The sequence below is a fragment of the Dermacentor variabilis genome, chromosome 8 (genome assembly GCF_050947875.1).
Source record: "Dermacentor variabilis isolate Ectoservices chromosome 8, ASM5094787v1, whole genome shotgun sequence".
NCBI lineage: Eukaryota > Metazoa > Arthropoda > Arachnida > Ixodida > Ixodidae > Dermacentor > Dermacentor variabilis.
This window is the reverse complement of record NC_134575.1, coordinates 35,770,315-35,783,073: the sequence shown is the minus strand read 5'-3', so window position 1 is coordinate 35,783,073 and position 12,759 is coordinate 35,770,315. Positions and strand designations below refer to the sequence as shown.

General features: G+C 49.4%; 1 protein-coding gene across 1 annotated transcript; it reads left to right on the top strand.

Annotated features, from left to right (window-relative positions):
• The first annotated feature begins 3,429 nt into the window (after positions 1-3,429).
• LOC142589999 (uncharacterized) lies at positions 3,430-10,807 on the top strand. The gene is made up of 4 exons (XM_075701796.1): positions 3,430-3,579; positions 4,175-4,543; positions 7,216-7,351; positions 10,702-10,807. The coding sequence occupies exons 1-4, from the start codon at positions 3,460-3,462 to the stop codon at positions 10,788-10,790; spliced, it is 714 nt and encodes a 237-aa protein (XP_075557911.1). The 5' UTR covers positions 3,430-3,459; the 3' UTR covers positions 10,791-10,807.
• Positions 10,808-12,759: the final 1,952 nt, after the last annotated feature.

Genomic DNA, 12,759 nt, shown 5'->3' with positions numbered 1-12,759 from the left:
TTTACTATTCTGAAGTTTTATAAAACATGTAAAGCTACAGCGGCAACCTAACACACTTAACAAACCAAGGTCCAAACGGTCAAAGCATGTTCTTTCAACGTTTACGATGCCGTTGCTTTCTCGTCAGGGCTTCGACACCACACCGCGACACAAACATCGTCCTAGCCGCTGGCCCAGCGCGCTATCGCCACTTCGAGCAACATAACAAAGGCAGAGAACTTTGCGTTGCACTGTCCCACTGCAGGTTATAGCAATAGCGCTTCGAGCGAAACCAAAACTGCCAAAAAAATACTTGTAGACTAGTTTGCCAGTCAATAGAACGCCAATCCGAAGCTTGTATTTCCCATCATTCCCATGATGGTTGAACGATCGCAGCGCCAGATTTCCCTCTAGTTATACTAATATGCAGAAACCTGGAGGCTTACGAAAAGGGTTCTGCTTAAATTGTCGACGCAACGAGCTATGGAAAGAAGAATGATGGTGTAACGTTAAGGGATAAGAAAAGAGCAGATTGGGTGAGGGAACAAACGCGAGTTAATGACATCTTAGTTAAAATCAAGAAAAAGAATTGGGCATGAGCAGGACATGTAATGAGAAGGGAAGATAACCGATGGTCATTAGGGGCTACGGACTGGATTCCAAGGGAAGAGAAGCGTAGCAGGGGGCGGCAGAAAGTTAGGTGGGCGGATGAGGTTAAGAAGTTCGCAGGGACAACATGGCCACAATTAGTACATGACCGGGGTAGCTGGAGAAGTATGGGAGAGGCCTTTGCCCAGCAGTGGGCGTAACCAGGCCGATGATGATGATGATGATGATGATGACGATGATGATACTAATATGAAACTCTATGGCGCACGCCCTTAAATAGGCTGAGCGTCGTTAGGTCAGCGTACCCTGAGGGCGGGTCAGATACAGTTTCGGTTTCGAAACCGCCGATACAACACTGTGGATGGGGCTCGAATCCCGGAGCCCTGCCGCCGCGACCAGGAGTGCAGTTTCCTGCAGGATGCTCACGAGCGGAGTGTCGTATCCGCTGAACCATTTTGCTACGTGCAGAGCAAAGCTGGCCGCGGTCACCCACTACGGGAGATTGGCCAAGAAGCAGGCGGTTTCCAGTACGTTTAGAATTAAAACGAGACTAAATTTTGATATTAGAGGGTGGGAGCAAAAGAAAGTGATTTAAAGTTAAAAACGTTAAGAATTTCGAGATAAAGTAATTTAACATAAAGAAACTGTGATGTCGTCCATGCATCCAACGACAGGGACGCCCCAGTGCTGCAATGACCAAGCGCTATGGCGTCACGAGGTGGCAGAATTAAGCAGAAGACACGTGGCGCGGACGCGCGATGCGGCGACCAAAGCGTCTGGATGGAAACAACTTTATTCTGAATCCGGCAAATTTGATGACCCGGGCTCAGGTCTCCCATGAGGGGACTTCGAGGCCTTGCCTCGTCGCCGCCTCTCGGGCTTGCTCCATGGACAGCCCACTCTTGTGTCTTGAGGTTGGAGCTGCGCAGAGCGGCGGCCCACTTCGACGCAAGAGCCTCCGGAGCTACTGCCATTGTAGCTGATGTAACCCGACACTCCCACAACATGTGTGACAGCGTCGCTCTAGTTTCCTGACATAATTTCCAAAGAGCATTCGGGTATTGCTCGGGGAAAATGTGCTGCAATCGCACCGGTCTGGGGAATGTTTGTGTTTGCAATTGTCGCCAGATGACTGCCTGGCGACGTTTCAGCATGGGGTGAGGTGGGGGCAGCAACCGCCTGCCTAACTGGCAGTGCTTGGTGATGTCATTGTACCTGACCAGGCGTTCTCGCGTGTTTTGAGCCAGCAGTTCCGAACTCGAAGAGGCGGTCCCCGATTCTGCGCGGCGGGTCAGTTCTCGCGCAGAGCGGTGGCAAACAGGCTGGTTTCGTGTACGATGCTGTGATATCCAGAATAGGTCTTCTGAGGTATGCAGCTCGCCTTCTCGCGAACTCCGACGTATGGACGGGCTTTTATTACGGTGACGTCAGAGCACCATGCAGTTGTAGCCGTTCTTAAAACGGCTACACGATGTCTTGCGAAACGTCTTACATTCCTTATTCGGTGGTGCATTAGACGGTCTTCACGAAGACTACAAGACGTTTTAAGACATCCAACAACATTTTGGTAAGACGTCTTCAGGAAGCACAAGATATCATGCCAGGACATATTGAACATGTCTTGTAAACGTTTGCCATGATTTTCAAGTATTGGCGACCTTGCCAAGACGTCTTGTAGACGGCTAATAGTCCAACGTGTGTTCAGTGGGAGTAGAGGTATAGAAGAGGGATGCCTCTCAGTAGCAGCAAAGTGCCTGGCGTCCATCACTGAAGTATAATCCGAAGTAGCAGTATCGTAGCAGGGGTAAGGTTCGGAAGTAGTGCCCGCAGTAGTGGACCTTTTCACGTCGCCGCCAATTGTTATGTCGTCAACGGCGGTGGAAGCGCCGTACAAGGCGGATCGCTCCGCAGCCCGTCGACGTGGAAGGAAGGACAACTGAACAGTCGAAGAACCGCTCGTAACATCCCCATTTATTCATGATTATGATGATGATGATGAAAAACGTTTATTTGCTCTATTTTGCAGTGATTTTTGCGGCTTCAGATGGAGTCTTCCATCTTCTCTCCAGGGTGGGTTCCCCTAGTCCAGAGCTCCGCTGAGGGTAGCTGCCCTGCGTGCACGCCTTACTAGTCCTTGTTAGCCATAAAAAAAACCCGAGTGCGGAACAGTGGGAGAGGATGCTATCCAGCGACATCCTGAAAGTCCATTTATTCATAGTGGCGCCTCTATAAAGAGGGATGCCACCAGGTGACGCCAACAGCGCTTGGTCACTGCTGCGCTGGGGCGTCCTTGTCGGTGGATGCATGGACGACATCACAATCTATTTATGTTAAATTATTTCGTCTCAAAATTCTTAACAATATTTCTTAACTTCTAAATCACATTTTCTTACTCCCACCCTCTACTATGGAAATTTAGTCTTGTTTTAGTTCTAAACGTATTGGAAACCGCCTGCTTCTCGGCCAGTCCTCCGTAGTGGGTACGCGCCAGTGCTTGGAAGAGAACTTTGTCTGAATCGTGTTAGTTTCGTAATAAATAGTCCTCGTAAAAAAAAGCCATGACCACCGTTCAGGAAACAGAAAATAATTTTTATTCGCTATCACTTCAATATGGGTAGCAAAAAGTTCGCGTTATGATTCCACTGAAAACCGTGGCTAATTCCACCACCCCCTCGTTGAAACGACGTGCCAGAATTTTGCAGGAAGAAGAAGAAGAAGAAGAAGAAGAAGAAGAAGAAGAAGAAGAAGAATTATTCTAGCACGAGAGGATCTACCTGAAGCCTTTGAATTTTGCAAGAAGAAGAAGAAGAAGCAGAAGTATTCTAGCACGAGAGGATCTACCTGAAGCCTTTGATAGCTAGCTTCGACGCCATGCTGTGGCTCCTCTCCTTCGTTTATTTTTCAATGGTTGGCTTTCGCGGTTACCTGGACTGTCTCTACCATAACTTGAACGACAAGGGGGCCCCGCGTTTGACGTTTTTCGAAGGAGATGTGAGTAATATATATTTGTGAGCAAGTGGTCGGGAATATCTCTCGACTGCAGGGCGGTGACCGCCCGGCTTGCCTCTGCACGTAGCAAAATGGCTCGGCGGATACAACGCTCCGTTCGGGAGCATCCTCCAGGAAACTACATTCCTGGTCGTGGCGGCGGGGCCCCGGCACCCGAGCCCCCTCCCCAGGCGATGCCGAAGCGTACACCGCTCCCCCCCCCCCCCCCGTTAAAGTGTCATGACCAAAGGGTTCTGTTACCCGCATCATTAGAGGTTTCTTTTGAGTTTCTTCTGGGGCCCGAGTAGCCGGTCGTCCCCTTCCTCCCCCCCCCTCGGGAAAATGAGAATTTTCCGCCTATACGGGTGGCTGTACTCATTTGCCGCCATTTTTGGTGTGCGTTGAAGAACCGCGCGTTGTGGAAATTAATCCCAAGCGCGCCGCTGTGGGCGTCTCTCATACACCCCCGCCCTGGGTTCGTGGCAGGCGCATTGTGTCATCGCACTGCAGCGACGTTCCGTGTGACCGTGTGTTTACGCTGCCAAAGTGCCGTTATGACTTTGCTCTCAACGTTGGCTTCGTCGTTTGCCGCTTTCAGGTACAGGCGGCGTTGCCAACGGTTTCCAGCTGCCTCAGGTTTTTCGGAAGCTGCAAAGGATGGACGGGGACGCTCCCGGCGACGGCCGTCACCAGACACGGAGTCATCCGGCAGGCGCAAGCAATCATGACGGCTCGGGCGCGGAACGTCGTACCGCCGGGACAACTGGGGCCCTTCGCGGAGAGCATAGCCCGTCTAGATTCCAGAGCTTTGCTCTCCTCGCTACCGGTTGTGCTGCTCCCGTATGTCGACGCCGAAACCTACCGGGAGATCCACGGCGCTTTGGACCTGGCGCACTTGGCCCTGGAGTTCGCCCTTATGAGAAGACTCGGGAAGGCATTTTCCGTTCTTCATCCCGTTAGTATCAGGGTACGTATTTTCACGAAACACTTGTAACCTATGTTCGTGACGAATTAGTGCGTATTTCTCAAAGATGTCACGTGAGGAACACGATTGGTAGTCGCGCATACGGGAGGCATCTCAAAGATTAAAAAGTGTTGTCTGTTGTTTTGTAGTTAGTAATTATTCACTTGCAGCAGGGTTTTCTGGAGAGAAGTAGGCGTAACGGTCGCTCAATATACTGGCAAATTTTCCTCCCCGCGCGGCTGAAATACTGCCGGTCTTTGTTGGTGCTTGTATTAAAGTAGTTAGGCCACTCAGTTATTGGGCTGTGACGGCGTTGTGACGTCACCATAATGAGAGCCCGTTCATACGTCGCAGTTCGCGAAAAGGCGAGCTTCGCATATCTCGGCGGGAAAATGACGTAGGACCTATTCTGGATATCGCAGCGTCGTGTTGAATTTTGTGTCCATGTGTTACACCAGTGTTAACACCTGCACAATCAGCCGGAGCCAGATTTAGTGCGAACCGAGGCGGTGTGTAGGCAACGCGTAATGTATGCAAATACAGGCATCTCCTCCAGCACAAGTATGTCGTCGCCGTCGTTCATACGTTGTTGTTTCGCCACCTCCATCTTATGGTCGTCATTGCTTCGTTGCTATGCCGTCGTAATCGTGCCTTAGTGATTATTTCATCGTCGTCATTCAAGCATCGGAACTATCAGTAGACATTAGTAGCACGAAACGTCGAAACACATTCAAATAATTAAAAATATTCAGGAATTAACTTCTTAATTGATTAGTTTACGGCACATATAGAAATTACTCATTGTAGGCGGTGAGTTTCCAAGATGTATCCACTTGAAATGAATCTCCAGCATGACACCAGTTTCGAGAGTATGTTCTCAATTATAGGTCTATAACTCGGATTGTTCCGACATCCTGCACCTGGATCCGAAAGCAGTGGCTTGCGCTTCGAATCATCATTAAAATTGTTTCTTCCTTTCATTAGTTGCTGTTTCGTGTACTTTCATATCTAGCCTTAGCTCTGACATAGCTGTCGAATGTCATTAATGCATCTCTAATTTTGCATCATTAAACAATCATTTTCTGTGCTTCTGGCCTGTTGTTAGTGTAGTATTTTTGCAGGTTATAATTACGCCTAGTTCCATTCCTCCCCACTGTGGGTGGACCTTTCTCCTACGTAGTGATGCTAAAATTCCCTAGCCATCCATGCTTTCTTTTACGTGTGCGCTGACACTGGAAATGTGCTAATTCCCTCTTCTCCGCGCCCCCTAAATAACCAACCACGTACCCGCTTGGCTAGTTGAATGTACTAGTTCAATGCATTGGCATAGAGCACGACACTTCGACATCAGCAATAAGCAGGCCCTTGGAGCCGATAGGCTCGGTCTGCTTTCTGAGCACGCTTGAACCAATCCTTGGACTCCTGTTTGAGGAAGTTTCCGCAGAAGTTCTGGGAAGCGTCCCGTCGTGGTGCTTTCATGACGAGTGCTGGCAACTAACCCCCCCACCCGAATCCCACTGGGGTCTCGGAATACGCACGTCACAATGACTTCACGGGTGCAGAGACGCTCTCCTGCAGAAATGGCCAACTTGTCGGCATTTAGATGGTGCCCGCACATGCCCCGTTGCTGGGTAGAGATATGATATGAACTGGCTAGAGATGAACTGGGTAGAGATATGAACTAGAGAACGATAACTCGGTCGTGACATCACTTGGCACGTTCGACTGTTGGAGCAAGCTCTGCTCTCGCAGCCGCTTGGTTAGAAGTGATTGTAGGTAGCCGTGCCACTAGAAATAGCAGAACGTGGAGCAAGTGCAGAAGAAAATCCACAGAACAAGCGCTTTAGTTTAACATGAAATGCGTGCGCTAACCTTAGCGTGCGGGTGCAAAGCTAGCGCTGTCATATGCTACAGTGCACGGTTCAAACTTGTATAGCGGAACCAAGCAGAACGCTAACGTGACCGATATAAAACCACTGGACCTTCGATAAGTGCCCCGAGAGCGCCTCCTGGATGTGCCAAGAGAAAAACAAGTGGGCGCTGTGTCCATCATTCGGAGATGCTTGAAGACTTGAATGCTGTTTGCAGTCTATCCAGCATCGTGTGCTAGAGCCCCATCGTCGCTTGCGTATATACCGGGCATGGACAGTGTGTAATGACACAAGTTCTTACTTTTGGTACTATACGCTACATTAAAAGCGTCGAAAGAATAGCGTGAATGACAAATGTGTTCTGCTTCAATGCGCTGGAAACTAAATTATTTTTTCTCTTGAAAGGACGGCGTGCCGCGTGAAGTGATATTAGTAATTATTCGCAATGTCATTACTTTAGAATATTTTCAGATTTGATTCAGTCATCTTTTGTCGAGATATTTACCAGCAAATTATAAGCACGTTATTTACTCCCAGGGTGCCCTTTTCCCCCATAGCGGCCTCTCGCATTTCTCAATACGCACTTAAATAAATTCTTAAGAGTGAAACCCCAGGCTAGCGTGTCACGTGATTTGCAAGATGGCACGCAAAGTCGCTCACTGTGGAGCTTCTTTGCACCAAAGCATCTCAGACGTTGCTATTTTCTTTCCCACGCTGTGAAAATGAGCTATGATCACTTTCAGTGCATCATAATTCTTTCCTGCAGATGTGCAAAAAATTTACCGGCCATATTTTCTATTACAGAAGAGCGTCCTGGAATTCTTCCCGATGTGCTATGCCCTTTTCACATGTCCGTTCATCGTCTTGGCCATTATCAAAGAATTCGCCGTCATCGTATTCCCTCCACAGGGTATTTGGTGCCGGCGAGTAGCACAGCTCGGTAAGTAAATGTTAACATTTATGTTCCTATAATCTCGTTTGCGAGCGCACTCTTTGGATCTCTCGAATTTTCGACATGCAGAACAAATCTTGCAGAACTCTACGATGACGGCTGTCAATGTGAGCGAGTAGCCGAGTCCATCCGAATGCTATTCGTCTAAATGAACACATAGAGCGAGGGTTGCCGTTCACGTGTGCTCGACCGCAGCGTCTAAACCTTCAGTCGCCCCACAGCTGTAGACGCTAGCGCCACACAGCGACGTGGGAGAGAAACGCCGCGACGAGGATCGGCAGACGACAACGCAGCATGACAGCAGTTTTCGCGTGGCTGCAGTCCGGGCTGTGCCAACAGCCACCGGGCAGGCACAGGTTCTTTTTGTTTAGCCATTTCGCGCGTGCGATGGTTCCAGCACTACAATAGTAAGCGCACGTGGCGCGTGTCACAGTGCACAGACAGAGTTGCTCGCTACGAGCCAACGCTCCTTTCCAGTGAAATCCTGATAGATTGTGGTGAGGCAAGCCGGTGAACCAACCGATGAGACGACGAGTAGGAACCTTCGTTTTCCGGTTTTATATTACAGCGAAGCTGTTAGCGGTTGGTCGGGAATTTTCGTGGCGTCGTCCTCACGAAAAAAGAAAAAAAATTCATTCTACGGCTACGAGAAAGAAAAAACCTTCAGCGATTAAAGTGAAGAGTGCATATATTCTTTGGTATCACGCATACGATATACAGCACAGCATTCGTTTCAGTGAAGAACAAGCACAAAACAAGCATCCAAACCACATCGTTGATGACAAGGTGCCCCTAATTACAATACGAAGCACGCAGCGCATACGTTTCTCGATAAAGATTACTGTTGTGGAAGCTGCGGCGGCGACGGCAGCTTGCGACGTGGAGACTGACGTCGTTAAGCCTTTCACATATAAAAGAACCAGCCTAGCGGCTGCTTTCATTGTTGTTCCAGCACCGCTGCGGGTGGACAATGTATAGTTAGGACTCTCGAGAAGCAGCATGAATACGAGGAGCGGCAAATGGAAAAGAAATGGCAGTACGACCACCGGCGACGTGCTGCTGAAATTACCATTACGCCCATCATTACCATCATTCTACATTACCATCACTACCGGTCCTGGGTACCGGCTTTCGAGACTAAGACTGTGTTATTGCCATGTCAAAAGCCCGCTATTTACAAAATATTCCCAGCGCGAAAGTGCAGCTCGTGTGACAAGTGCGTACGCTGGGCAGAAACCTCCGCCTGAGTGGGCGCACTTGTTGGACGCATGTGTGTGTTGGCCGGAGTTTTGAGTGTGTAGCGATGTTCGCTCTATTATATTTTCAGTTTTGTTTTCCACGTAATAGGTAAAGAATCGAAAAAAGCCATGTGGTCTAATGGTTAAGACAGCTGTCTCAGGAATGCAAGGTCGGAAGTTCGAATCCTGCTGAAGTGAACTCTAATTTGCCCAGTTTCTTATGGTGCCATAAATGCCTACTATCGGTAATTCTAACGTGTATTAATTGCGATTACCGATGTCAAGTTTACTTGCCATTGAAGATAAATGTCTAAAATAAGCTGTCACAGACTTCCTTCAAGAAGCTTTTAAGACCTCTAATAACGTGGCATTAGCAAAGCCACAGGGAGGTTTTAACGAACTGTATGTCCAAATGTTTACACTGACACTTACTTTAGACGTTTCGATTATCCGTTAACGAAGTATTTCAGTCCTTAGTTACTTCTGTGTTTGATTGGAGATGTCACCAGTGGCGTAGCAACAGGGGGGGCCGGGGGGCCGTGGGCCCCGGGTGCACGGGGCCAGTAGGGGGGAGGGGGGTGTCATATACGTCGCAAGACACCCGAAAATTGTCGATATCCTCGCCTTCCTCGACTACACTCGGGGGGGGGGGGGAGGTTGACAGAAGCGCTAAGGGCCCCGGGGGCCAGACGACCTAGCTACGCCACTGGATGTCACATAATGTCAGCGTCATCTTGTCGCACATTTCCCACATCGTCATCTGCAACGCCGCTTCCCTGCCTTCAGCCTCGCTCGCAGTCCTCCTCCAGACAGCCACTTTGGCTTTAATCTCAATTTACTATTCGCCATCTGTAGCTAGGTCGCGGGTGCAACGAATCTTTCGGCAACGGATGCAACCCGTGACGCCGGTGCTCTAGAGCACGCTCCGATTGCGTCGGCGCCTCTGCATCAAAGCTGAAAGTCCGCCGACCGCCACAAGAACAAAGAGAGAGACAAAGAGAGTTTATTCAGACAACGTAGTACAGTTGCCTAGGGCGCAGACCAAAAGGCAAGTGGTTGCCTGACAAGGAGTCTGTGCCCTTGCTCCCATTCGAGAGCACAAGACATTCAGCGCATAAAATAAACACTAAACAAGATCGAAATACAGAGTGGTTGGTAACATTGCGACGAGAGTTATTTCATATTGAATATGTATGTACAATTGGGAAAATTGCTGTAAGAGACAACAGAAAAACAACAGACGAAACTGCCCCCTCCCCACCCTAGACCCTTCTCAAAAAAAAAAAAAAAATAAAAGAAAGGTCACTATAGGGGATCTGATCTGCTTCGTCCACGTTCCTAGGTGCGTGCTTTCTGAAATGGATGCATGTACAAGTTAATAGCTTCCTACTGGCGCAATGTTCCCCACATCTCTTAACAAAGCGCCGGCGTCCACTGGTCATGTGTTATCGCCGAAGCTGTTTATATGACCGTCCGCCCTTGCGAGGGAGACCACCTGACGAGGCCGTGCCCCTATGGTCCGAATAGGATGTCTCAGTCCCTTTGCGGGCTGCGTGACAGTGCCCACAGAAATAGTGCGCGTGTGTGCTTAGGTTTTCTTTTTCCTTTCTTTTTTATCCTTCTTTCTTTCTCACCTATTGCATCCCCTTTCCCCTCCCCCTGTACAGGGTAGCCAACCGGAGATAACCTCTGGTCAACCTCCCTGTCTTTCCTTTGCCTATCTCTCTCTCTCTCTCTCTCTCTCTCTCTCTCTCTCTCTCTCTCTCTCTCTCTCAGTGCGGTTGCTCTCCTCCGTGAGTGGGGAAGAGGGAGACAAACTATAAGTACCCTAAAGGCACGTTGCGGCAACAGTTCCGATGCCCTATACGTGTAACGCCTTCATTTCTGGAGAACATTTCTAACTTCACGTATTACTGTTTTCTTTCTTCGGACGGGAGCTTGTGAAAGGAAAAGAAAAATTGCGAAAAAAAAGCTACCTAATTGTATAGAACATTTTATGGCTGACGCGAATGCCTGCTCGCCGGAGCGTTGAAAGACAGTGAACAAACGCGACATAGGCGCCGCTAGTCTGAAAAACGCTTCTTCTTCCTTTTCTTACAGCGCACGTCGGCTTCCTAGAGAGAGCGCTCCTGCTGGCCGGCACCGAATTAGTTTTCACGCTTCTTATTTTCCTCTTCACCTACATATAAAAGAAATGTACGTCTCCTTTTTGAAGCCAAGTGTGCATACATTCTTTGGTATCACGCGTACGATATAGAGGGCAGCATTCGCTTCAATGAAGAACAAGCACAAAACAAGCATCCAGAGTGCTGTGGCAGCGAGGAACACGGAGCCGCAGCGGGCTGGCTGGCCGCTCTTTGGTGACGTAAGCAGAAAGTCACCTCGAAGGGCGTGGCCCTGGGCTCGCTGTAGCCGCCCAGTTTTGGCTTCGCAGCACTCCGATAGCCGACATTTCCTTTTTTATTAGTCATATCTTAAGGACCCTACAAACAGTGACACCAAGAACCGCATAGTGGGAATTGAAGTCCTTAGTTTATCTGAAGAAATGGTCGATGAATGCCAATGAAAGTGGATAAAAAAAAAACGACTGGCCGCAGTTGGGATACATATCCACGTGAAGAAGTCACGTGACATCACGTAACTTTGGCGAGCCCATGGGTGATTCCCAACCATGCAGACATGGATATCAAACGAACGTGAAACTCAAAAGCTACGCAAAGGTACCCGCGTAGCGAACGTCAAGCCACGTGGGAGAGACTGTCACGTGATCTCGCGTATCTTTCGCTAGCCCATGCGTGGTTACTAACAATGCTGACACCAAACGAGTGGGCTTCGAAATAAGCCCTGCGATGGTATGCACGTCGCGCACGTCAAACGCGAGGAAAATGCTGTCACGTGACTTAACGTAACTTGCGCTAGACCCATTGATCATTCCCCACCATACTTACGCGGATAAAGCTAAGCGAGAGTCTCACGCATACAGTCTTTTTCGCCAGTGTTCCATGCCTTCTTTCCTCTTGCGCCGCGCTGATGACCCGTTGCATCAATCGCATGTTCCTCGTTAGCCCGTGTTTCCCGCATCACTGTCGCTATCTTTCGCAGGTAGCAGTAAACAACTGGACGGGCTGGCGTGAGTGATTTGAAAGCATCTTGCGTCATTGTCCCCCTTCGAGACTTCGTCGTCCCGATGCTCATACGGAAGGCGGTGGTTTCTATAGCTGTCATTCGCTATGCTTGTAGGCGGAAGCAGTTGCGGTCTGTCGTAGTACGGTTTCATTCAGACGGACTTGTAATACTAGTAACTGCCAGCTACAGTACAACAGCAGCAGCAACAACAAAATGAAACGTTTCTCGAACGCGTATAGTGGTTCGACAAAGCGCGACAAGAAGTCGCCACCAGCGCTGTCGCAGTCGTCCCCGTCTCCGGTACTCCGTAAAAGTTTATACGCGCAAGCCAAAGCTCTCTAACTACACATATACGATTTCCTTTTACATGTCACCCTCGAATCAAACGAAGTGGTTAAAGAATTACGGGCGGAAACCATCGGACGATTATTTTCAATGTGAGCAATTGCAGTAGCCCGACGAACGAGTAAGCGACAGCCCCCTCCTCACGCACCCCTTCCGCGACTAGGTTGCCCGAGAGCACGCATTATATGTTGCTCTGCGCTTTGCCTCGCCGCAAGTGCGATCACCGAACATCCACCACAGACCGCCGACTACTAACACCCACGAACACGGCCGAAAGCGGCAAGCAAAAGCTATTCATTTTAAATGCCTTGTCACTAAACGCGCTGTACAATTTGCCAAATACCGGAACACCACATATGACGTGCTGGTGGCACCACTGCGTGACGCTGCGGACCTGAACCATAGAGCAAGCAACACTGTATTTTAAACGAGGATGCTATATCTGCTGGTGCAAAGGGGGCCAGCGCGCAAGCCCGCAGCATATGGCGCATTCCTTTTCTTTCCTTCTGCGAGAACTATAATACAGCTATAATAGGGAGTTTTAGGTTAAGGGACGCAAGCGGCTTGCGTGCGCAAGAACTACGGGCCACGGTACTGCGCGTGCGCAGAAACCTACATCTGGATGTGCCCATGCGCAATACCGTCGCCCCTTGTCGCGTACGCAAGCCGCTTGCGTCCCCTAACCTA